Raw genomic sequence first — 26,530 nt, 5'->3', positions numbered from 1 at the left:
GGGTCGCTGTGTGGTGTTTTTGCCGTGTGTGCATCGTTCGAGCGCATCTCCTGGGTTGAGCCACGTTGCTAGCCAATGAGCTTTAAAGGCTGCAGCTGCCTCTTCCTCACAAAGGAAGCAGAAATCTGGCAGCAGGGGTCTGTTCCGCCAGATCTCGGTTTGCAGATGCATTTGATATCCCTTCCTGGGGGGTAGAGGCTACGCCCAGAGAATATTGAACCGGCTCAGATGGAGACCGGGTCGCCTCATCTCCTGGGCCTCACGTGGGCCTCCACCCTCCCACGCGAAGCTCCAAGTAAGGGCAGAAAAGCAGGATGAGATGTGATAAACCCACCAACGCCTGGGATTGGGTGGGCAAGGGAAAGAGACCCACCCGTGTTTTCTCAAGAGAACATACCTTGGGAACATACGGGGTGTGGGTCCCATGTTCAGCATCGGTGACGTCCTTTTTCTTGTGGGCTGACTTTGGTCGTGCTGAGAGACCTGATAACTCTAGCAGGTTCCCTTAAAGTGGGAAGGAAACTTGCCGGGACCACTGAGTGAGGGCTGTTTACCAAGAGAAGAGTTTCTGTTTCTTGTTCAAAGCGGCCACCACTCTTGCAGTCCAGCAAAAGCGGCCCTCAGACTTCCCCATGAGCCCGAGTCCCACTCCCTCCCGCCGCCCCACTGCGGTGTCCGCGTCCATCTCGAAAGGTGTGGTGGCCCAGGGGTGCAGCTGACTAGGCGGAACTGTATCTGTTGCTTTTTTTTTTTTTTTAATTTAAGAGTTTATTTGAGCAAAAATTGATTCGAATCAGGCAGCACCAAACCGGAAGTGGTTAGGAGCGCTCTCGAACTGTGTCTGTTTTGAATCCTAGGCGCACGTACCCAGCATCGGTTGGGCGGCCGCTCTCTGCACGGATATTGGAAAGTTCTGTGGCACTGTTTCCCTTCCCTTCCCTACCGCATGTGGGAGTTAGAGGGCTGGGGTGGAGGCAGCCGTGACACTGCAGTTCCAACCACGTGTGACAGATCCATCCTGTACCCCAGTCCAACCGTGATCAGCACTGCTGTCGAGGGGCTGGAATGTTTCTGCTCGCTGTCATTGGAAGGAAGTCACAAACAGCAAAAAGAAAGTGCTTTGGGGGACAGGAAGCCAGCTACTGGGTCAAAACTTGTGTGATTTAGTGAGAATTTCAGTACAGTCATTAGCAACATGGCTTTGGAGAGTAGACAGAGCCAGGCCTGAGACCAAAGTTGTGTGACTCTGGGCAGGTCCTGAAGCTCTCTGAGCCTCTCTCCTCTCTCTCGAATACACCCTCATTCATGGAGGTTTTAGTGAGCATGATATAGATGACATTTGTAAAGCACCTAGCACAGTGCCTGGCACACAGTAGCAGTTCTTACTCTTCTTAACAGGTTTCTAAATCTTACAGCTTCTAAGGAATGATCCAGTTTCTTAATAATCATCATTCACCTAGGATTTTCATAGTCAGCAAATCATTCTTGGCCACATCAACCCAGCTGAGCCTCACAGTAACGCTATGAAGTAGGCATTGCCTCCACCTGTTTTAGAGATGAGAAAACCGAAGCCCAGTGACTTACCCCAAGTCCCTCAACTACACAAAGGGGTCACCACACTCTAGAACACATGGTCTTTTCAGCATACCAAGCTCCCCAGACCCTTCATCTCCATCTCCACGGAGTAGAAAGGACTGGGGCAGAGCCTTCAGGTGAGAAAAAGTTCATCAGCAGCCGGCTGGGGCTTCCTGTGGAATCTCTACGGCAGCGTTAGATCCTGGCAGGCATGCAGAGGTGAAGGGGATTGGCATTTCCTGAGCACCTTTTACGTGCCTAGACTGCTCCTTCGTCCTCACAACAGCCTGGAGGAGGTAGATGCTGTTTCCCCAAGTGGCAGCCGAGACCACAGAGATGATGAGAGCCCACGCTGGCCCTTGAGCCCAGGCCTGCCTCTCTGCCCTGCCTCTCCCCACTCCTCACCAAGCAGCTTCTCCCAAGCCAAAGTCATCCAGAGGGTAGCTCTCAGAAGTCCTTGGAGAGACCTAGGATCCAAGACAGGCAGGGAGTCCCTTAGAAAGTGTGATCCAGGGCAGGATTGCTCCCCTTGGAAGAACTCAGGTACTGGAGACAGCTACTGTGGGCTCACGTTGTGTCACCAGTGTGGGGACTCGTATAGACTGGGAGGCGAGGGGGCTGGAATTCAGCCATATCCGTTGGCGACTGAGGACTTGGAAAGGCAAGTATTGCCCTGAGCAAAGCCTGAGCAGCAGCTACCTCTGCCACCGCCCTGGTGCAGGAGGTGACCAGCCCGGCACGCAGGGCTGCACCCCCCTTGGGTTGTGAGACTTTGAAGAGGCAGGTACCTAGCAGAACTGATTCTCCTGGGCCTGGAAGTCAGAGAGGCCTGTCCTGGTTTGAATCACAGCTTGGACACTTCTTGACTGTGTGATGTTAGGCCAGACGCATACCTTCTCTGAGCTGTAGTTTCATGATCTGTAGAATGGCTTGCTACACCTACCTGGTGGGGTATGAGGTCATATATGTGTAGCACCTAGCACAGTCCCTGGCAAGAGGTGGGTACACGTACCCCAGTTCTGCCAACCCAAACACCTTCTGCCAAGCAGGGTCACTATGGGACTAATTTGGGAGCCGTAGAAGTTCTGTGCTTTCTCGGCCTTGCGTTCCCCAGTGCGCCAGGGTCTGTTCACTCCGAGTGCATTCACGCAAGCATTTCCAGTGGGCACCACTGCACACTAGGGGTGAACCTGGGGCCCGTGGGCTATGGAACCCCTCAAGGGCCTCAAAGAAGATGGCCTGACAAGCTCCCATGTCAGGAGCCACTGGCCCATAGCCAGGCTTTGCCGGGTCACTTAGCTGCAGACATTCTGGGCAGAAGTGTGGCCATCGGCCCAGGGTAGTGGGAGCATGGGGGCTAGCCATTCAGCCTTTCTGGAAGGAGCCTTGTAGCCTGGCACCTGTGGCTGGAGTTCAGATGTGACCAGAGGATTTACATTTTCTTTTTAAAAAGAAGAAAAAGGAAAAAGCAGAAGAAAGCCTTGCCAGTGTCTGGTGGGCCCAGGGGAGTGGGCCGGGGCGTGCAGGGGAGAGGCAGGCTGTGGTCGGCTGCATGTGAAGCGCTTTATAAGCTCTGTATTTATTATTTCTTGCTCACCATTAAAATCAAATGTACTCGGTGCTTTTGTATTCAATACACATTTAACCCTGCCGACTTAGATTTCTCAGGTTTTAAATCCAGTGGGGAATTGGCTGGTTTCCCAACTTTCCCCTCAAGTCCCCCTTGAACAGAGCTCCAAATCCCTGTTTAGCATTTTCTCCCCCAGCGCTGCTGGGATCCTAGCACTGGTGGGGCCGGTCGTAGTTGTGTGTGCATGTGGTTTCTTCCCTCATCCCCAGCCCCCGCCCTTCCTAAGCACCCCGGAAAGACGGATGTGATCGCTGAAATATGACAGGCCAGTTGTCTGTATCGTCTTGTGATTCGGGCTTAATTAAACCATTTTGTCTGTGTGTGTCTGTGCCTGGTTACGGCTCTAGCTGTACGTCTGCGGCCGTGTGTGTGTGTGTGTGTGTGTGTGTGTGTGTGTGTGTGAAAGAGAGAGAGATTTGTGCGTGTGCCTTCTCCTCCTGTGTGTGCCTCTGTGAGTGTGTATTTGTGAAACTGGGCATGTTGGTATCTCGAGGCCTGTGCGTGTCTCTGGGTGGTTGTCTGTCCATGAGTATAATTTTGTGTCTGCTATTTTGTGTCTGCTTTGTCCACACCAGTCAGATGTGTGTGTGACTCTGGGTGTGTCTGCAGCCACGCGGGCGACTGTCTCTGGGTCCGCCGTGCCTTTCTCCCTCCCCTGCTTTGCCGCCTCCCTCCCCCTCCGGCCCCCCCTTCCTGCTCTGTCTGGTTTATCATCCCTAATGAAGCAGTCTTCTCCATCGATCCTGCTGATTGCCAACCCATTCCTTTTGTTTGTTGGCGCTGAGCCATTCAGCGGCGCTCTGACAGCTCAGCTCGTCTAATTAGCTCTGTTGTTCTTTTTCCCCATGTTTCACCACGTTGCAAGTTCAGTTGAAGTTGCCACAAACTTAATCCCCCCATTTCAGCCACAAGTTCACATTCCTAACCTGCCTCTATTGTACAAGGAGCAGCTGTGGGCGAGGACAGGCGAATGGGCCTTAATGTCTGACCTTCCCAAAGCCCCACCCCGGGACCTCCGGGACAGGGCAGCGCTGCCCTGACCGCACCCCGCCTTTGTGGTGCAAAGTCAGGTGCAAACCAGGTGATCCTGTTTACCAGCTGCAAGAGGAGTCCGGCTCTAGGCCGGGAAACCGGTTCAGGGTTCGCACGAGTCGGGGACGGATCCATTCGTTTATTCAGCAGCCAGTGACTGGATGTCTGCTTTGTGGCAGGCACTGTTCTAATAACAGTTATCATAATAGCAACATTATTACGCACTTCTTAGGTTCCAGGCAGCAACATCCATTTCTAAAAATCTTGCTGAGGGGTCACTGTAAACCAGGCAGTGAGCACCGTGCTAGGCAAGGGTAGGCCACCATAGATCCATCTTCTAATTTGGAGACACCCACACCCCGTCTTCTTTTTGTTACTGATAAGGTCACAGAGAAACAAGGTGAGCGTTTATTGAGCCCCCACTGTGTGCCAGGCCCCGTGCCGGCACTTTCCCCGCATCCCCTCATTGGATCTTCACAGTAATCCCAGAGCAGACAGCAAGTTTGGTGGAACGCACTTGGCTCTTACCACGTCTCTGATTTGCCAGACCAGGCTGAGATCAGACTGGCCGTTCCACAGGAAAAACTCTGGTTAGGTCAGACACGTGGAGACGTGAGGGCTTGATGAGATTATTAAAGACGTGTCTCTTACACAGCCAACTTCTGTGATCTGTGTTCCGAAGCCATTGTGTTGTGTCGCCCACCAGTGCTGGGTTGGGGGCTGGTGGGAGGGTGGGTTCAGGGAAGAGGGCGGCAGGGATTGGAGTGAGTATGTGCTCCTGTTCCCTGTCTTGCCTGCTAAGCTCAGCGTCCGTGGCGTTTCCCGCCGTGGTCCCTCATCTGCAGAGAGAAAGCGGCCCCCGCACTGGGCTGCTCATTCTTACTTATTGGCAGCAAAATTCACAGACAGGCTTTCTTCGCTTTCTCCAGTCCTTCTCCGGTTGGTGTTCAGATGATGGTGCCGGAGTTAAAGCCAGCTAATGTTGACTGGACCAAATGAGTTTCCTTCTAAGGACGCCTAGAAATTCTTAGCCTAACTCTCATCATGGGCTCTGGTGGGAGAAGGGAGTGTCTTTTTATATGATCCCTCATCTTGGCTTTCGGAGGCCTCAGGTCAGAAAAAAACTACCTTGCCGCTGCAGCCTGGTTGTGGACAGGGAAGCTGTGTACTTCACTGTCAATACGCCCACCTCCAGCCCTTGAGCTAGGTCCGCGTGGTGAGTGCAGTGCCCACACAGGCTGTGTGGCTTCCAGGCCGAGCCCTGCTCAGGAGGACTACGCAGGGATGCCCAGGGACTTTTATTGGCGCTCTAAAGCTGTTAGTATTTGCGTCTCCCCACTCCCACTTAGAGAGGAAAATAGGCCTCCTGTAATTCAGTTGTAAAAAGAACAAAATAGGCATATGTACCCCAAAAACAAAGTCTAAGTGAAACCTTTTTGTTCTACCAAACTGGTTTCCGGGTTCCAGGAGAAGGCAAGAGGGGCTCGTCATTAATGAGAGCCTCTTTGTTCCGGGTCCTGCACAGACAGTGTCTCACTGAACCCTCGCGGCAGCCCTGAGAGGAGGCAGGTGGTACCACCCCCGACCTGCAGATGAGGCACCCAGCCCTTCAGAAGAACATTTCCCCTTTGAGTAGGTCACAGAATTCCAGTTCCCAGGTCGGCTGCAAATTCAACGGCCGTGTCTCCGTGATAAGCAGAGCCTTTGAACCTATGCTGTGAAAATTCCTCAGCGTTTGTTTTAGGGCCACTTATCTGCATCTTGAGAATGTTCCTATGTGGCTTTTCCAACTGAGCCCTTCTTGGGGATTTCCCCCTGTGCCCATTCTAGGTGCGCCCTCCCCGGCCACACGTCATTAAGAGACCAAAGAGCAACATCGCAGTGGAAGGCCGGAGGACGTCCGTCTCGAGCCCCGAACAGTGAGTACCCTGTTCTCCCCTCCCCTGTGTCTGCAGGAGCCCAGCGGGGCCAGCGCTTTGTGGAGACCATGTGGCAGCCCCGGCCTTTGAAAGGCTTCCCTGGAGCCCCGAGCGGGTGTTTCACAAAGAGGTCGGTCGGGGAACACGGCTTGATCTTCAGTGTCAGTTCTGCTAGCAGTTGTCACAGCCAGCAGGAGGCCCCAGAGGCCAGGGAGCCGGGCACCCGGGCTGGGTTTTGAGTGGTGACGCCCAAGGGGTACTCAAACAAGCTCAGAAAAAGATTCTAGGCCTTTTATTATGCTGAAGATAGCTGGTCAGAAAAAGAGAGTTAGGAACCTGGTCGAGGAGGCAACCTACTTAACGAGGGCCATCACCTTCCTAGGCCTGGGCTGCTCCGGGTCTCCAGAGCTCAGATTTATACACAGGACTATCCTCATCCACTGCCCCTCCCCCACCAGTACCTTTGCTCACCTGTGCCTTAGCATTTATTTTATTATGACTCTGCTTTCCTACCACCCCTTGGGCCCAGAGCTCCACGGGACAGGTGCTGGGTTTTATGCCCAGTACCAAGCATAGGGCCCAGCTTAGAATCACTTGCTGGGTAGACATTGGGTAGATGAGGGGAATGACGAGGCAGGTGGGCAAGCAGTGGCCAGAGGCGGAGCTGTCTGAATGTGGGAGGCTTAAAGCTGCTTACGGCCCCGACTTCAGAGCCAGCTGGAGAAGGTAGCACTGCTTCCATCAGAGGAATGTGCCTCCATCCCCAAGGCAAACGGCCGGTGGTTTCTGCCCAGACAGCTCAGCAGCTACACACTGGCTTCCAGTGATGCCTTGAAAAAGTGCATGAAACCGTCTTGGTCTGGGGTTGTTGGGGGAACCAAAAAAAATTTGCCCCTGGGACCCTGAGGTCCCTTGGGTGAAGAGGGGAATGCTCCTCGTGTCTGCCTTATTTTCAGAAAAGTTCTCAGGGAAGGAAGTTAAGGGAGATGGGAGATGGCACGTCCTAGCCAGAAAAGGAGCCAAAAGGAAGAAATAATTCCCAAATGTCAGCCTGTGGCCTAGCTCGGGTTGCAGTCCACTTCAGCTCTTCCCGGGTTCTCTGGTTTATAGGATGGTATCACTTGAGACTGTCACGTTGTTACAGAACCAGCCTACCTAGACAGCCCTCAAACCTGTGTGTGTCCGCGTGTCTTGGGAGATGCTTGGTGATGCAGAATTTGGAAGTCGGACTCCAGAAGTTGGGTGTAGGCTTAACTTTTGCTGTGCACAATAGGACGGTGGGAATCTTGAGGACTATTTCCCTGCCATGGATTATGATTGCCCCCTTGTGGAGAAAATGCTGCATGTCTTCAGAGTGCCTCAGACCCCAAAGATTTCTCCTTAGGGGAATGAATTTAGTCACTTTTCTTTAGAGCCATCTCTTTAAAACTGGACTAAATATTTTAGACACTGTACTGGGATACAGGGTCATGGTCCTGTAGACATTGAAATGCAAATCCAGAATATCCTTGCTTTGCACCAAAAACACCCTGGACCAACAATACTTCCCATTCTACAGAAAAGCATTACCCATTTTGTGGCCGGTTCCCAATTAGAGCTCCGACTCCCTCACCACGTTTATTTACACTGTTGCTTTTCCAGCCCAGTGATAGGGAATTGCTTCATCAGTATATGCAGAGAGACAGTGTCTGGTAACCCCATCATTCTGGAGATTACCAGAACTATGTCAGTACCACTTTTTGTGGGTTTTTTTGTTTTGGGTTTTTTTTTTTTTTTTTTGCAGTACACCTTGTTTTAGATTTCTTTTTGGGAAACATTTGGGGTTGAAATGAACCAGAGGGAGCAGCGGTGGCTAGTTTAGTGGGTTTGCAAATTGGCAGTGATAGAAAACAAATGACAGGTTCTCTGTGATCGTACCTAACAGTGACCCGGGTCCACCAGGAGATAGGGAGGTATGTTTTAGAACATCATTCCGAGAGTTTCTGTTCACATTTTTTTAATGTGATGGGGGGGGCATGGGGGGCCGGCAGAGCTGTTCTCCCATAATGCCAGTGACATTTCTGGTGCAACCCCGATGTTTTCCTGCGTCTCTTCCCATGCTGCCTTCTCCCCCCGCCCATCCCCCGTTGTGCTCCTCCACTTCCAAATGCCATGTCACAACAGCACTTGGATGTGTTTTTCTCAACTGTCATCAGCTCCAGCTGGCAAGACCAACTTCTTGAAACACAGGAAGCATCCAGCGGAAAATATTTTAATAAAACAGACTCCTCATAAAATATTGTTTTGGGGAGGAAGAAACCAGCCCCACCAATCTGTCAGCATTGTGTCGGGAGACACAAGAAGACAAGCTGGCGGGCAGGAGCCACATCCTAATGGGCCTTTGTTGCTGGTGGTTCAGTGTTGGGCACACGGACTCGGTGCCTGGCCCTTTAATCTGGCCTGGATTTTCTTGAATCACAGATCTTTGTCTCCACTGGGAATATCAAAGTGCATCGGAAACTTAGAGGATTTGGGCGGCAGAAAGAGACACAGGATCTTTGAAGTTGAGGGAAGGATTCAGTCCTCCCGACTTCTTGCCCCAGCTCTCACTTCCAAAGAAGCACATTAAGTAATTAACTTTGTGGACAGCAAAACGGAGCTGATTAAGAATTAGACAGTCTCCACGGCCTCCTGCAGCAGCTCAGCATCTGGAGTTCGTCGAAGCCCAGTAGCGTCGCCAGCAGCTCTAAGACCACTCCACCCATTGAGGTCCGTTTTTTGCTTTCTAGCTCACGTCCATTCTTGCATCCATTCATTCAGCAAATATCTTCTAAAACCTACTAGGTGTGAGCTTCTTAGGACTTTTAAAGGAGGCCCCAAAGGGAATCCCAGTGCCCACTTCTTTTGACTTGCATTTTCCCAGAAAGAAATTTTTCCCATGTCAAATTTTCTTCCCCAGTGGACGGTAGGTGTCCTAGCCCCTCAAAACCATGTGATAGCAATCGGAAGAACAATTTACAAAGACTTCTGGGGAAAACATTCCCTCTGTTTTTCTGTTAACATTAGCTAATTAATATTCAGTGACTACTTCTCCTCAAGAAGTGTTAGCTACTTACATTATTATTCAGAACAGGGCTGATGGTACGCCCCGAGGATCCCCTGGGGTAAGAGTTGGGGTTAGGAGGAATCAGACAGCTCGGGCTGTGGGTCAGAAGCCAGGTAGCAGTGAGTTCAGTGGAGCACCTCATGTGTCCTAGGTCCTCTTAGGCGTCCCTTCCACAGAACAGGAACGCTGGCTCAGAAAATGTATTGACCAGTGTTCCAGGGTCATCCAGTTAGAAAGCGGCATGGCCAGGACTCCAAATGCTGCTCAGTTTCATTCTCTCCATTGCACTCTGCTGTCCATGGGGGTCCGTTGTTCTCCTGGCTTTGCCCAGGGAGACAGCTTTGTGTCCTGAGATGACTTGCCCCGCACACCACCTTCCTCTCTGGGGAAGGTTCCCTGGGGTCGGGAACCAGAGCTGTTCAGTCCTCTTCCTGCCAAGGAGGCAGTGTTCCCTGGTGCCTGAGTGTTCCTATCTGGGGAAGGAAAGAGAAGTAACATTTACTGAACATCGCTTAAGATCATGAAGGGTAGGTGGTAGCTTTACCATTTAACAGATGGGGAAACTGAGGCTCAGAGAGAGACTTTCCATAACTTGCCCAAGGTCTCAGGACTGGAAAGTGGGGAGGGCCTGGCCCTTTCTTCTTCAGCATCCAGGCTTTTTGTTAAGAACCTAATCATGACTATGAGCTACTCTGAGTGGTGAGGATGATGGCGGCTGCAGCAGGCACGATGAGGTCACAGCTCCCCACCTGTTAAAGGTGGGCTTTGGTTATTTCAGCGGGAGCGTGCATGGCTGCCAGGCCCTAGCTTATCTTCCCTTCGGCTTGCTAGATATAGGGCAATTTCCCTATATTTCATCGAATGTGAGACTTTGAAAGAGCCGACAGCAAGCCCTAAAAGGCAGTGCTGTGCTAAGTACTGCCCGCCCCTCAGGACCACACACAGCGAGCAGACAGAGGCCAAAGGCGGGGGCGGGGGGTGGGGGGTGACCTACTGGTCCCCAGGTGCCTCTCTCTTTCACTCTTTCACTGCCGTGAGAGTTGGGAGGGAGATAGTCACAAGCAGCCTCCACCTTCTTTAATCTTCGCAATAACCCAGAAGGGTAGGGCTGTCTTCCAAGTCCTAATGGTGACGGGGCTTGTACTCAGTGTGGATCTGAGACGTTGCCCAGTCCCAGCCCGCTGCAGAGCCCAAGCTCTTGCAATGCACACCTCGTCCTCTAAAGGTGGCGCACAGAACACCCTCCAGTCACCCGCGTCCTGACTGGCTGCGGGCTGGTTATTTGGAGTCCGTTGTACTAAGTGAGAAAGGTCCAGATTCAGCCACCAGGGGCCCGTAAGCCACTGCCCTGTCACCTCATTGGCCAGATCCACGCAAAAACATGCTCTTTTCCAGTAATTTTGTTTGTTTTTAAAAATAACCCAATAGCCTTATAGGCAGGCTGGAAGTTAGGGAGAAGAGACAAGTTCATTCTGAATCCCACTACTTCAGCTCAACAATGTACGAGCATTTCTGCAGATTCCTGTCCAGTCTTCTTTCTAGATATATTTTGCAGAGCTGCCAGCTTCCTTGCAATATCCCACAGTACAGACTTGCCTCATGTCCCTCTAAGCCCCATTGGTGGTGACCACGGAAGATCTCACTGTGTGTATGTGTGTGGTCTGCCTGACCACGCTCCTCTTATGGGATTTGTAGATTGTTCCAGGTTTTCACAAATGTGAAGAATGCCAAAGTGAATGTCCTTGTTCTCCAAGTTTTTTCTAGTTTTATATTACTGTAAGAACAACTACCATTAACTGAGCACTTTACGTATGTTGTTTCATTAAATCCTCACAAGAACTCTGAGGGCGGGGGTAGGTGTCATTAGCTCTATTTTATAGAAGCAGCTGCCACTCTGAGAGGTGGTCACCGCCCTTGGTCACACAACTAGTTAGTGGCAGAGCTGAGCTTCCAACGCCTCTAACGCCAAAGGCCAACCCTTAACGTCTTATAGGCAGATTTCTGCTCCGTGTTACTAAATAACTTTCTGAAAGAATTGTACCACTTCACACTCCCATCAGAACTGTGGACTCCCTGGGAATCTGGGTCTGGGAGACCCAGAGGAACGTGTGGCTGGCATTAGAAATCCTTCTGGCCCAGGAGAACGCCTGCAGGTTGCACTGCCTGGGCAGGCTGTGTGCGCACCAAACGGCCAGCCCACGCTCCTCAGGAATTGGAGAATCGGCTCTGCATCTGAATTGCACTGCGTGACCCCAGCACCCAGAGCCCCAGAAGATTAAAATAAGATCAGAAGGAGCTGCCAGAAGCACTTAGTGGGAGCTCTGCCCAGAGACCAGGTCTCAGAACACTTTGCAGTGGTACCTCCTCGAGACCTGCGCTCAGCACAGCCCCCTGGCTGGGGGGTCACAGCCGGACCCCTCTCCCTCCTGCACAGACCCAGAGCTGCCCGAGGGTGGGGGCCTGGTGCGCAGGCCTGGCTGGGCGTCCGCAGATCTGGGCAGCACCCTGGCCCACCAGATGCCAGTCTGAGACCGTGGGCAAGTCTCTTTGCCTTCCTTTTTTTTTTTTTTTTTTTTTTTAACGCAATGCCTGTTAACATCTCGAAGAACACAATTTGGGAAACTGCCCACAGGAGCCACGCTGGCATCCCCAGCAGCAGTGGGTGCGGCGGCCTCACCAGTCTGACCCTCCCCCCAGCACCTCCCCCACGAGCCGCACGCTCCCTCCTCACAGGGTCACCGTGCCTGGGACTTCTGGCATAACCGTGACCTGCCGTGTTGTGAGTCACCCGCATGCACCCACACACGCTTGCCCACCCCGCTAGCCTATGAGCAGGGCAGGGTTGTGTGACCTTCAGCTTTGACTCTTCGACTCCCCGACCAGAGCCTGGCCCAGCTCTGCTCAGGGATATTTATTGAATGAGTGAACAAAGGAATCACTGAGAGCAGCTTACAGCCCAGCGTCCTGGAGTTGGGGGAGGGTATCAGTTAACAACCGCAAGTATGTAAAGAGCACCTACTATGAGCCAAGTGTGATCAGGATGTGAATCTGAAGCTACCAGCACCTGCCCAGCCTGGCCCTGTGAGAGCCAGAAACTGTGATCAGCCCCGGGAGCAAATCTCCAAGATGCCAGCTGGGCCCTGAGCCCCAGGGGGTAGGGGCAGCTGTCTGGGCACTACCCCCTGGCAAGCCGCCAGGACACCAAGCAGAAGGGCGCAGACCCAGTTAACAAGGTGAGAGGCTCCTGACCTGACTCGGGCCCCCTCCCCTCTCCAACGGTGGGGTTCGGGCCCCGGAGACAAAGCCAAGCCAGAGGCCAGGCGTGGAGCCTGAGCTCAGACTGGAAAAGCAGGAGCTGCCGCAGAGCCTCCGGGGATGTGCAGCCGCCCAGGAAAACACAGGACCTCCTCGTCTCCACCACTTCTGCCTGCCGCTTGGAAGGAGGGACTCTCCCAGGAGCTGTCACAGTAGGGCGAGTTAGTTCCAGCTGAAAAGCCAAGCCTTTAGGAAGCCCTCAGAAGAGGTGCCCCATCCTCAAGGTGTCATTGAGCTCATTCTCCTCCGAAAGGCTTCGCCACCCCAACAAGCACCCTCCCCATTCCAGATTTCACGTCACCATTTCCCAAGTGCCTGTTTCAGGCCCGGTACTTCAATATATGTCATCTTGGTGAACCTCCCCCTGCTCCCCAAAAGTCTTCATAGTGAAGGCACTGTTAGCCCATTCAGCCACGGGGGAACCAAGGCTCTGACAGGTGCCGTGACCTGCCCTGGGTCCAGCACAGATACCAGGGTCTGCTGGGTCCCATGTCCGTGTCTACTGCTTTCTCACCAGCCGCCCCCACCGACTGCTGCCACGGTCCCTAGAAAAGACTTTGGCTCTCAGCAGGCAGAGGCTGTCCTCGGGGTGAGGGGCAGTTCCTCACAATCTACACAATTGCTCTTCCAGGTAGGGAAAGTGCCCCCAAGGTGTCCCCTTCCCCGTCTTCCCTCCAGCAAAGGGCATGAAGGGTGGGAAAGTGAAGCCAGACCTCTGCGCCTACGTGAGTGTCCACCCAGCGCCTGGGAAAGGCTTCTCAGCCTGCTGGGCGTGGGTGTGGACAGGGAGAGTCGACACTAGTGATCTCTGTGGAAGGAAGGAAGATAGACAGACAGAGATGGGTTGATAAATAAATGGATAGATGAACGAAGGTTGCAAAGGCAAAGGGCACCACCAATCCAAGAGACAGAGATCAGGGCAGCTGAGCCCCCCATCACCCCCTGACCTCGCACGTGGCCTTCAGCCCTCACGCTGGGGGGAGGCCCTCCTCCAGCTGGTCCCTGCCAACCCTGCCTGCCTCTTCTCTTGAAACCCCACCCCAGCCTCAAGCCCCTGTGCCCCCTCCTCCACAGAGACACCTCCAGGCCATTGTGCGGCCTCTACTGGACTCACATTAAAAGCCTCGTGTCACCTCCCAAATGGAGGCTTGTCCAGCAGCCCCTGAGCCAGGCACGCCCACCACTGCACTCTGGCAGAGCAAGTCCCTAACAGGGTGGGCAGGACCTGGCCTCATACTCACCCGTCCCCTCTGGACCAGTCCATGTGACAGGAAGACGCCTTCTCATTGGTGATCACGACTCATTACAGCCGTGACTCTCTCATTACTGTTCTTAAGTAGATATTCACATACTGCTGAGTACAAAGATCCCATGTCCAACAGGTTCCCATATCTGTCATCAGTCCTTCCTCCCTGGGAACAGTCCCAGCCTGGCCCCAGGCCACACAGGGAATAGCTCCAGTGCAAGTTCCGGAGCGTCCCCCGTGGGTCCTGCACCAAGCTTGTTTCCCCCAGAGACCCCTCTGACTTGCTTCAGAGGCTTTTTCTCTGTTTTTAACCCATGCACATGCTAAGGTGTGCTCTAGAGTGTCAGCCCTGTGTAATGGTGCTGGAGGTGAGGCATGGCGGCGTCGCTAGGCGGGGGGTGCTCGCAGATCATTCTGATGTGCTGTGACATGCCCAGCTGGGGACCGGTGACTTTGACTGGGAAGGTCTTTGAAAGCAGGGACCACCCTATTTGTCCTTGAACACCTAGGGGAGACTCTGCTCAGGGTGAAGAGGCCCAGAATTTTTTTGTTGGCAGGTGACTGTGGCATCTGGGTAGTAACTGAACAGGCACTGGGCACTGTGCAAAGCCCTTTACGAATATTTTCATCCAACTTTTGTGGTAAGACTAACTGGAGGGCTATAGAATCCCCATTTTGCAGCTAAGAAACTAAGGTTCAGGGAGGTACAATGACTTTCCTGAGGTCATCTGGCTGGCACGTGGGGATTGGTGGAAGGCTGGACAGACGGGCCTCGTCCAGGGGCCTGTTCCTGCCTGTCAGCCCCACAGGAGCCCTGTAATCAAGGGATGCCGAGCGGCCAAGACATTTAAAAGTAAAGATCCTTTGTGCAGGGGTGAAATGATCCTTTCAAAAAGGATCGCCAGCTCCCCTCGTTACCTCTGGAGACCAAGTCCCTGCTGACTTTTTCCCCTTCTTTATCTCAAGTACATTTAAATGTCAATTAAATTTGAAATATCTACATTTGTCAGCATTTCATTTTGGGCCAGCGTGACGTGCTGCTGATTTGTCCACGCGATGTGACACATGAAAAAAACTCTCGAGATGCAGATCTTCCTCATTAAAAAATAAGCCTGTGCGATCCCGGCACGGCAGAGAGCCACAGAGCACGTCCCCGCTTCCTGACGCCGTGTCTCTGACATGGTATTTAAAAAGGAACAGCCGCGCCTGTCACCACTGTCACACGCGCACGCTAGCCGGCGACACGTTAAACCAAACATTAGAAAGGGTTCGGGGAGTCATCTGCATGGGAACTCCGTGCCGAGATGAGGTGGGCAGAGGCGGGAGCAGCCGTGGGAGGTGATGGGGTCTGAATGTGATGGACAGCGGGCCTTTCTTTCTCGCCGAGACTCCGGCAGTCCTTGCTGGGTAGCCAAGTTCGCCACGACCTGCCTTTTCACAGCTCTTTGTGTATAATAAAATCCAGGCAAGTGGTGGGTGGCAGACTGCAGGGTAGTAGCTGAATTGGGTTAATGAGGGAAGAGGTACGCGCTTTTTTTTTTTCATATTCTGCCTTAAGTAATAAAGAATTTAAACCTGGACATATTCGATGGTTCGTCCTTTATCTCTGACAAATATCTGACTGTATGTTTCACGGGAGAACATGAGCAGCTGAATTTAAATAAGTTTATTTTGAAATCTCACCTTTTATCAAAAGCGGAAGAGGAAACACCCTATTTCACCGTTTCGGGTCCACAGAACTGAAGAGGCAGGATCGCAGAGTGGTTCAGAGTTAGGCATATCTGGATTCCATGCTCTACCCTTAACTTCTGTGTGACACTGGGCAAGTGACTCCCCCTCTCTGAGCCTTGGCTGCTTTATCTGAAAAATGAGGATGTGATGAGTAATTAATCAGAAACTGTACGGAGAGCATTTAGCCCAACACTTGGAAATACTGCTGGTGTCATCATCCTTATCCGTGTGGTCCAAAGCCTGGACCTGAAGAAACTCTGATCAAACCACATGGCAGAGTTCTCATCTGGGTGTTCCATCACTCTTGAGAGACAGATGGTGTATCCAGGAGACACCCTGGACCTCTTCTTGAAGTCAAGACTGCCCGACCAGCCTGGCCTGGCCAGAAGAGCTGTCTGGAGAGGAAAATGGTGCGCTGTAAAGTGAGGCTCCCTGTCTCCCCCCACCTCACCCACAAGCGCCCTCCGTGATCTCGCATGTGGGAGGCACTGGATTTTGAAAGTGATGGGAGGTACAGCAGCCTGAGCTGATGAAGCCAAGGTCCAGTCCAGCACAAAGGCTCTTTGCCCTTGTGTGAATCCAGACATTCCTGGCATTCGGCTAATGTGCCACGCTGTGCTCTCTGCTTACTTGTCAAAGCCGGAGGAGGGGGCTGTGCTTGGATGGGTGTTGGAAAGGCATTCAAGATGGATTTGAGGGCCACCCAAAGCCTCATTCAGTTTGACCCAAGCAGAGGTGTGGGTCCCCCTCATACACATCTACGACCAGCCCAGAGGACAGGAAAGAGAGGGCCCTGGACTGGAATCCCTGCTCATCACTTCCTGGCTGGGTGGCTTGGTCACACCTCTCCTCTTCACCATGAAGTGCTCACTGCAAGCACGCGGGAGGTGCCTCTCGGTTGGGTGCGTGGATGAACAGACGGACAGGTGGATGGATGGACTAATGACAGCCTCATCCTCTGTAAAATCTGTACAGCGACGCCTTTCTGCTTCCTGCTGGGGGGAGTGGTAGACATAACCTGTGTAAAGCCCGTGGCACAGTGCCTACTTGTGGATATTAAGCATTTTTCTGAGACTCCCACCTGCCCCAATATACCTAACACGCTCACCCCCAGACGTGGTCCCGTTCTACAGGTCTATATTCTTTTTCATGTTCTATTCCATTATGGTTTATTACAAGATATTAAATATAGTTCCCTGTGCTCTACAGTAGGACCTTGTTGTTTATCTGTTTTATATGTAGTAGTTTGTATCTGCTGATCCCAAACTCCTGATTTATACCCCCCTTTCCCCTTTGGTAACCATAAGTTTTTCTATGTCTGTGAGTCTGTTTCTGTTTTGTAAATAAGTTCATTTGTATCATATTTTAGGTTCCACATATAAGTGATATCATGTGATATTTGTCTTTCTCTGTCTGATTTACTTCACTTAGTACGATAATCTCTAGGCCCATCCATGTTGCTGCAAATGGCATCATTTCATTCCTTCGTATGGCTGAGTAATATTCCATTGTATATATGTATCACATCTTCTTTATCCATTCATTTATCGATGGACATTTAGGTTGCTTCCATGTCTTGGGCTATTGTGAATAGTGCTGCTATGTACATTGGGGTGCATGTGTCCTTTCACATTAGAGTTTTCTCTGGATGTATACCCAGGAGTGGGATTGCAGGATCACATGACAACTCTAGTTTTTTTGTGGTTTTTTTTGACAACTCTAGTTTTTTAAGGAACCTCCATAACATTCTCCATAATGGCTGCACCAATTTACGTTCCCACCAACAGTGTAGGAGGGTTCCCTTTTCTCCACACCAGAGAGGGGACCCTCTTATACTGCAGCCACGAGCTGAGGAAAGGGGCATGTGCCTGGCGGGGGATCCAGAAGAGGGGTGAAGCTGGTGTGTGCGGGGTCTAGTCTCTCCAGTACGCTGGCTTCCAGTCATTCCCTTAGCAAACTTTCCTCTGCACTAACGCTGTGCTATGGGTGGGGAGAGAAAGAAGAACGTGCCAGGGCCCCTGCCCTCGAGGACCTTCACTCAGAAGTAGAATTGCGAGAGGTTCAACTGTATTAACGAAGCGCTAAACCACGCAGCCCAGGGAGAAGCCAGCTCTGTCTAGGGAGAAAACTCTGCTGGGAGCTCCAGGAAAGCTTTGTAGGAGTGCGGTTTGAGCTGAGTCTTGCGGGCCAAGGGCAATCAGTGCACCAGGCAAAGGCAAGGGCAGGTGGCAGGAGGTGGCAGGGAAGGAACACAGAGGTGGGCGGGGCCAGGCGCAAAGCACGGTGTCTGCCCTGCTTGGAGCTTGGACTTGGCGGCCCTCACCCCGCCCACCCAGTGTGTTCCACGAGCTCCCCAGAATGCAGCCTGAGGCGGGGTGCCTGCCCCCCTGCTCGGGAGAACAGTGCAGTGCTGGCGAGTGAGAGCGGGTCCCCCAAACTTTTAAACAGACGCGTAAGTCGTTCCAGACACACCTGAACATTAGTGTCGCTGACATTTTACCCACCGCATGGAGCCGCAGTTCAGAGCAGCAGGCTTGCAGGTGTGAAGCGGGAGAGTGACGAGGTCAGGCCTGTGATTCAGAACAGGATTCCAGTGGCCCTCCAGTGGACGAGGCAGGAACTGGGCAGCCTAGCCCCTGTGCTGGCCAGGGCACATTTCTGCAAGTCAGATCCTCCCACCCTCTCTCCTGAGTTCAGAGGAGAATGAGCCTCCTAGGCCATGCTCCCACCAGTCCAGGACAGGGTGAGATACGTCTTGTCCCTGACACGCAGCAAGGCAGCCTGGGAGAGGAGAGGAACGCTGTGACCTCCCTGTGCAGCCCCCGGGCAAGTGGCTTCCCCTCTCTGAGCCTCAACCTCCCCTTCAGTAAGAGGACAAAAGTCTTTGCCTGGCTAACTTCCAGGGACAATGCGAGGAAATGAAGGGTTCAGGTGTGACAGTGCTGGGGAACTCACAGCCCTGGGCGCCAGCTTTGGTTCCACTTTTAAAAGGGCAGCATATATTTGGGTAACAACTGGCTTATGACTGGTGATGGTGGACCATAGCAGCAGCCGATCACAATCCACTCTCCCAATCCCCACAGGGATAGCTGCTGTCCCTCACTTACTCTCCAGCCCTGGTTCCCATGCACTTTTTTGGACATGTTCCCTCTTCCTGAAATGAAACCGGAAAGGAATTGCATCATATAAGGCAAAGAAAGGAGACTGCTCTGGTTGGGGGTGGAGGGGAGAGGAGATAGACCCCCATCAGGTACCCCTGTGTCTCCTACCCCACCCACCTCCCCAAAGTCCACCATTGCCCCTGGGATCCTCGGTGTGCGTCCAGCCCGCTGTACAGGGCAGAGGCGTGGGCTGCCTGCTCCCCAGCCGCGTGCCGGAGCAGCAGCCGTGGGGCCGGGATTTGAACCAGGGGCTGTGGGGTCCAGCTCCCCTCTCCCAAGCACACACCTCTCGCGGGCCCTGGTCAGTGTATAATTCATAAAAGCTGGCGTGGAGTTTCTCTGGGCTGTGTATGTGTTTGTGTTTATAGAGGTAGAGCTCACAGGTGGCTGACAAGGGAGATGTATTTTTTATAACAATGAATATTTAATTTCCACATCACAGATGAAAAAGACTCTCTGAAGAGGCATCTGAGGGAGACTCCAGAGAGCGGCCGCTAATCAGAAAAGGGCCTTCTCGCGAGTGCACTTCCACGTGGCTCACTTTCTTCTTTACCTTTTTTATTTTTTATTTTTTCCTGATTATTGAAGTAGATATGCACATTGCAGAAAACGGAGAAGACACAAAAATAAAATTTGGCAGAGGGGAAAAAATCCATAATCCACTAGCTTTTTAAATTTATTTATTTATTTTTGGGGGCTGCTTTGGGTCTTCGTTGCTGCGAGTGGGCTTTCCCTAGTTGCGGCGAGCGGGGGCTACTCTTCGTTGTGGTGCGTGGGCTTCTCACTGCAGTGGCTTCTCCAATGCAGGGGACATGGGTCCCCTAGCTTTTGTTGACATTTAGACACATACCTTTCCAGTCTTTTTTCTGTGCATTTTTCCATAAGCAGATGAGAGAGAATGCAGTATAACTGCAATTCTGCACACTGGCTTCTAGATTTTTCTTTATAAACATTATAGTTAATGGGAGGATACTCTTCAGCCAACCATGCCATAATTCACCTCACCAGATTCCTACCGCGGAAGTTCAGGTTGTCTCATGTTTTATAAACATAGCAGTAATGAACATCTTTGTGCATAATTTGTTGCTACATTGGGGTTATCTAAATGGAAATGGAATCACAAGGTCATAGATGTATTTAAGGCTCTTGACACAGGTGGCAAACCCACAGTTTCTTTTCTGTTTGGGACCAGCTTCCTCAGTGTGGGGCCCGTCAGGCCTTCTCCAGGCAGCCTCCTCCCCGGCCGGCAGAGGGAGGCCAGGGTCAGGTGCGGAGCCTCAGGCCTCCTTCCCACCCCGCCACATGGAGTCCCGAGGTGCCTCCTAACTGTTTTCTCTCTTGTCTTCCTCCGCCCCAGCCTCGTAAAGCCCTTGCGACACTATGCTGTCTTCCTCTCCGAAGACTCCTCTGACGATGAATGCCAGCGGGAAGAGGGCCCGAGCTCTGGCTTCACCGAAAGCTTTTTCTTCTCCGCTCCCTTTGAATGGTCTCTCCTTCCTTCTTCCATTTCCCTGAGCTCGGCTTGGTGACTCTCCGGGGCCACTTGGAGGGCTGGGGGTGGCCAGCTTGCGCTTGTGTGTGGGGAGGGGGTCTGGGGCTGCTGCCTTCCGGTGCCAGCTTGCAGGACGGACGCCCCCTCTGTGTGCCTCCTCTCAGGGCGTCATTGTGCCAGCCCCATGGGGGCTGTGACCATGGGGTGAGGTGACAAGAGTGACTGGGCTCTAGAGGTGTGAGACAGGAGCATGGGTCTCATTCCTTTGGGGAAAATGCACTTGGCTGTTAACGGAATTGGTGGCTGCGGTTTCAGCTACAGTTGGCCTGGTTGTTGCTGCCCGAGTCTTCCTTTATCTCAGCACATCTTGGAAAGCCATGGAGATGGAGCGTCAGATTTTAAGTTTTCAAACAACGTTACCGATGAGGAATGTATATATTAATGCTGGCATGTCCAAAGATTTTACTGACCTGCCTGACTTTAAGATAATTTTTATCATTGTTATTTATAGCCTAAGCCTTCTTCTAATTACAAATTGCAATAAAGAAAGAAAGAAAAAGAAGGTTCACCACGATCCAGCCGCCCCTGGAATTGGGCTTTGGTGGCCGCCCTTTCTTTGCAATTCCTGCCTCTCCACGCACAGGCTTTTCAGGGCTGGGACTGAGCAAAGGGACAGCTTTGGTTCTGTGTGTATTTGTTTGCATGGTGTTTTTAATGGAAGCCTCTAGGGGAAGGGAACTGCCCATTGCTGAACACACACAGCGACCCTTCGGGGAGTAAACCGTTACAGCCAGATTATAGAAGGACTCTTCCCCCACCTTCCCCCTCCCAGCCCCCTTCACCATCTCCCTGCTCCCAGTCTCTCCCCCGAGGCTGGGCCTGTGAGTTCCTCGGGGCACCTGATAAACCCAACAGCTCTGCTCCTGCCACTGCCCGCCCCCCAGGGGAGGAGGGTCCTGGCCCTTTCTGCCACCAGCTCACCTGTGACCATGGGCAAGTCAGTCCCCTCCTGATGTCCTCACCTAGAGCAGTGGCCTAAGCCAGTGTTGCCCAAGCTTGGAATGCCACCTGGTCTGTACAGTGAATCTTATTCTTTAAAACTAGAAGAGAAGCCTTGTCCTAAGCAATAATATTCAGGGTATCATAGGCTTAATATATGTTATTTCTATTATTAATTAAAGTAAAGATAGCATCATTGGAATAAGAAAAGTTCATCCATGTATCAACTTAAAATCACCTTGCAGGTAAAGGCACCCACACAGGTAATGTCCATGGACTCTCCCACCAAGGAGTCCAGCAGGTCACGTTCTTTTTAAATTAATTGATGCCTTAATTATTTAAAATAATGCTCACTTCCTGAGCCATGATCTATGAAAAGCATAGGCTTTGTGTGTTTAAAAGGGAAGTGGCCATCTTAAAGCAAAATGGGTTCCTTCTAAAGAACTCTACTTCCTTAACTACGAAGCACACTGGCTTTTCTTTATCTCCTTCACTGTGTTCAAACTTGGTTAAAGGAGCTTGGTCAGATGGCTTAGTCAGAACAAGTGAGGGGCTTTAGAAGTCTCTCATACTTGGCTTCCATTTCCATCTCTTGCCAGGTGCTGTGTGACATACGTTCCATTACTTAGCCTCTCTGAGCTTCAGTTTCCTCATCTATAAAGTGGGGGGTGTGAGTCCTACTTCGTGGGCTGCCTGTGTGGCTTCAGGGAGTTAGTACAGTCTGATGCAGTCCTTGCCAAGAGTCAGGGCTGTTAGTTGAGCCCCTTCCCTCTGCCAACTGTCCCCTGCCCAGGTCCGTGCAAGTGGGCCTCCGGGACCAGCAGGTGGCACCCTTCCCCCACTTTACCAGAGCCGTGGGCAGTTTCTGCCTGACCCAGGAGCCAGAGCCTCATGGTTGGAGGAGGTGGGATGCTGCTCTGGCCCGTGCTCCACTAGAGGTCTGGGCACCGTTCTCCAGGTACTCCGGGGCTCAGGCTTGTGAGAAGGGATAGCAAGAGGTACCCTGTGTCACCTGCACCTGGTTGACTGCAAGGTTTTGGTGCATGAATGCTGCTAACAGCCTCAGCATGCCTGCTGGGCACCAGGCACTGTATTTGCTCATGTAGTCTCCACCACCAGCTGCAGGGGAGTGCAGTCTGGAATGGGGGAGCGTATGAGGCTCAGAGAGGTTGTGATTTACCCAAGGTCCCACAGGAAGAGATGGCACCAGGTCTGGAACTGAGGTCTGCACAGGCTGAGGCCCAGATGGTTCCCCACTGAGGATCCTAGGGTGCACTGGGGAGAGTTCTCCCAGCTCAGTTCCCACAAGCTGTTCCCAGGACCTGCTGCAGGGGTGGGAGTGCAGACAGTGGGCTCAGGATTGAGTCTTCCTGCCTGTTCCCTCTCCAGACGTGTCCTATTCCTCACGCCTTGTGTGAATGGCGTGTGAGCCCACTAGCCAGTTCTGCGGTGGGTCCTGTGGTTTGGAGGAAACTAAGTGGGCCCCCCAGTGCAAGCTAGAGCCAGAGCAACTTGCCCAAGGTCCCTGAGCGAACAGAAGCCATGTTCAGCCCAGGTCTGTCAGAGTGCCGCTGCCCAGACGCCTACACTCTCAGGGACCCAGGACAGCTCTCCTCTCCCAAGGCTCCCGGGTGTGCTCCCCGAGGCCTGGAAGTTCTCGGGGGTGAGGGCTGCTTGCTCCTCCCGGGGAGGCTCTGAGTAGGAGAATCCAGCCTGCTCTGCCTCCTCCCAGGCCGCAGCCATATCGGACACTCAAGGAGTCAGACAGCGCCGGAGACGAGGCGGAGAGCCCTGAGCAGCGAGCGCGGGAGCCTGTGGGCCCCACCCCAGCTCCGCCCGACCGGGCTGCCAGCATCGACCTCCTGGAGGACGTCTTCAGCAGCCTCGACATGGAGGTCCCACTGCAGCCGCTGGGCCAGGCCAAAAGCTTGGAGGACCTTCGGCCCCCCAAAGACCTGAGGGAGCAGCCGGGGACCTTTGACTATCAGGTATGCTGTGGCGGGGGCGGGGTGCGGGGGGCGCTGGCTGGGGGCACTTTCTGCACATGAGGTAGATTTCCCCATGTGACAGTCAAAGACACCAAGGGAGAAACAGCGACTTTTCTGAGGTCCTCAGCCAACACTCAGAGTCACTCTGACTGCAAATCCTGCCAGGCCGGCCAATGGCCAGACCCGCCCCCCCCACCCCCCACCCCGCTCACAGGGATCACTGGAGAAGATGCTGGAGCCTGATGGAAATCTGCCCCCCCACTTCTGCTTATGCATCAGAGGTGGGCAGGGCTATGACCCCTGGTGGAACTGGGATTAATGATCCCAACCCCACCAAGGCTCCTTGGAGAGCCTGTGAATCAAAGTTCCTGGGCTCTGGACATTAGCGTGTGACCCCTGACCTTCCTTGTGACTTTCAGTCAGGCACACCTCCTCTCTGTGCCTCGGTTTCCTCACTTGTGACTGGGGGCTGCTGACTCTGCAGTCCTTGGGTCACAGTGTGGAATTCACAAAGCTCCCACGTATCTGATGATTCACGCTTGCCCCTCTGCAGGAAATTGCTATTCCCAGGCTGACCACGAGGGAGCTCAGGCCAGGAGAAGGGATGTGACGCCCAGGTCGTGGGCCCTATAGGTGGCAGAGCTGGGACTTGAGCCCAGCCCTCCTATTTCCTTCCCAGCCAGTGTGCCTTCACCCAGGCCCCAAGCCTCACTTGCCCTCTTGGGCTAATGGGTGGTTGAAAGTGCCCGCACGCTTTGAAAAGTAAAATGGGCCACCCCAGTAGAGGGTTAGTAGGTGGAGTCCTTTTCCTAAAATTACTTGGCAGCACTGGTTTGAAAAGACAGAGCTTTCTCTGGAGGCCCTTTGTGCCACCCAGTGAGAGAATCCCGGCCTCGAGTGCAGACAGACCTGGGCTTGCTTTCTGCCGCTGACCTGGGCCGAGCCCCCAACTGCTCTGGGTCCCAGGGACTAGTCAGCCACACTCCCGGGACCACAGTCCCAGTGTCTGTCCACCTGGCACACAGGAGGGCGGGGGGGAGGGGCACATGCTGCCTGCCAGTCTGTCTCAGGTCAGCCTGTGGTCATTGCCTCCCTCATTCCCTCTAACAGAGGCTGGACCTAGGCAGGAGTGAGAGGAGCCGTGGAATGCCAGGAGCCTTGAAGCTCGCCCACCCACACAGCAAGCTCTGGAGCCTGGGCCAGGACGACATGGCCGTCCCCAGCAAGCCTCCTGCCACCTCCCCCGAGAAGCCCTCGGCCCTGCTTGGGAAATCCCCGGCCCTGCCCAGCAGGCCCCAGAACCGGGACGGCATCCTGAACCCCACCGACAAGGAGGAGGTGCCCACCCCCACTCTGGGCAGCATCACCATCCCCCGGCCCCAGGGCAGGAAGACCCCAGAGCTGGGCATCGTGCCCCCGCCCCCCACTGCCCGCCCGGCCAAGCTCCAGGCTGCCGGCACTGCCCTCGGCGACTTCTCCTCAGAGCGGCTGCAGGCGGAGCGGGAAAGGTGGGCTGCCCTGGGCTCAGCCGCGATCCCCGGGCTCCACCCCAGCGCTGCCCCCCAAGACCCCACCGAACTGCTCCAGCCACTCAGCCTGGCCCCGGGGGCTGCGGGCACAGGCAGTGATGCTCTGCTGGCCCTCCTGGACCCACTTAGCACAGCCTGGTCAGGCAGTACCCTTCCACCAGGTCCTACAGCCCCAAATGTAGCCACCCCATTTACTCCCCAGTTTAGCTTCCCCCCCATGGGGACCCCCACCCCATTTCCACAGCCATCACTCAACCCCTTTGTCCCATCTGTGCCAGCGACACTGCCTGCCATGCCCCTGGTCTCCACACCAGCTGGGCCTTTTGGGGCCCCTCCTGCTTCCCTGGGGCCTGCTTTTGCCCCCAGCCTCCTGCTGTCCAGTTCTGGCTTCTGTGCCCCACAGAGATCTCAGCCCAACCTGTCTGCCCTCTCCATGCCCAACCTCTTTGGCCAGATGCCCATGGGTGCCCACTCCCTGCAGCCCCTGGGTCCCCCAGCAGTCGCCCCTTCAAGGATCCGAACATTGCCCCTGGCCCGCTCAAGTGCCAGGGCCGCCGAGGCCAAGCAAGGGCTGGCGCTAAGGCCTGGAGACACCCCACTCCTTCCTCCCAGAGCCCCCCAGGGCCTGGAGCCAGCGCTGCAGCCATCTGCTCCACGAGAGGCCAGAGACCCCTTTGAGGATTTGTTACGGAAAACCAAGCAAGATGTGAGCCCGGCCCCAGCCCCTGGCTCAGTGGAGCAGCTCAGGAAGCAGTGGGAGACCTTCGAGTGAGCGGGCGCTGAGTGCTGGGGGCGAGCTGAGGCCCGGCTGCCCACCGCGGCAGCTCTGCGGCTGGCCGGCCCTGCTTCCCCTGCTGCTCTGTTTCTGTCCAGGTTCTACTGGTGGGAAGGGTTGGGAGCCCTCTCTGCTGCCCCTCCTCCTCTCCACACTGCCCATCTCTGGAGAATGGCACCAGTTCCAGCCTGGGAATCAACCCAGCTCCTGGGCACTTGTCCCGCCCTGCCACCACCCGTCCCCTGCACCCCTGATTGGGTTTTGCACTAGAGAGGTCATCTGGGCCGATGATTGCCCCAGACCCCATCCTACCTAGCTTCCCTCTGGAAACTGCCCACCAGGAGCCCCACGCCACCTCAGGATGTGTCCTCCTGAGCCCTGTTCTCCTGCCCCAACTGCAGCCCAGCCCTGCACACCCCACCTTGATGGGCGCAGGCGTTGGCAGTACCCTCGGCATGAGCTCGTCTGCACGAGACGCACATGGTTTGGAGTTTGCAGTAAGGAACCCCCGTCCCAGGCTGGAGGAGCTACCTGGCAAGGCATTTCCAAATCCTCTCTAGCAATATGCACACTCGTTCTTTCCTGAGTCTTCACCCCAACCCCCAAACTTCGTTTTTCTGGCTTGGTAGGGATTTGGGGGCTGAGGCATCCTTGCAATCCCTCCCGGTAGCCAAAGCAAGCCCCAGACAGGCCTGCGTGGGGCCCGAGAGCACCAGCAACTCTGATCTGTAGACGACAAAAACGGCAACAGGTAAATCTGAGAGCACCAGGAGGGGTCAGGCTGCCGCCCCGCACTCTCCCTCTGGTCCCCACAGGTTCTCCTGGTCTTGAGTTACTCTCAAGTGGGACTCGGCCTCTTGCTGAGTGGGTCTAAGGGGGCAGAGCTGAGGAGCAGACACCCACATTCCCACTGGAAGACCAGGATTAGCACCACAGAGGTGCAGGAGTCCCAGCTGCCTGGCAGCTTGGGGCAGGAGGGCACCGAGCCCCTCTCCAGGCCCCTGGGGAGTGGGCGGGCCTGGCCTCTTGCACTTGTTGCAGCCTGGAGGCAGG

The 26,530-nt window shown here is 53.9% G+C and overlaps 1 protein-coding gene across 1 annotated transcript in view; it reads left to right on the top strand.

The window, feature by feature from the left end:
• Positions 1 to 25,474, top strand: part of DENND1A (DENN domain containing 1A) — a 488,338-nt gene extending 462,864 nt beyond the window's left edge. The window contains exons 20-23 of the mRNA XM_065879948.1: positions 6,068 to 6,156; positions 20,052 to 20,180; positions 22,918 to 23,173; positions 24,284 to 25,474. Coding sequence (XP_065736020.1) covers positions 6,068 to 6,156; positions 20,052 to 20,180; positions 22,918 to 23,173; positions 24,284 to 25,474 — 1,665 coding nt within the window. The remainder of the gene's footprint in view (positions 1 to 6,067; positions 6,157 to 20,051; positions 20,181 to 22,917; positions 23,174 to 24,283) is intronic.
• The last annotated feature ends 1,056 nt before the right edge of the window (positions 25,475 to 26,530 follow it).

The sequence above is a fragment of the Phocoena phocoena genome, chromosome 6 (genome assembly GCF_963924675.1).
Source record: "Phocoena phocoena chromosome 6, mPhoPho1.1, whole genome shotgun sequence".
NCBI lineage: Eukaryota > Metazoa > Chordata > Mammalia > Artiodactyla > Phocoenidae > Phocoena > Phocoena phocoena.
The sequence above is the reverse complement of the archived record's forward strand: the minus strand, read 5'-3'. Positions and strand labels throughout refer to the sequence as shown.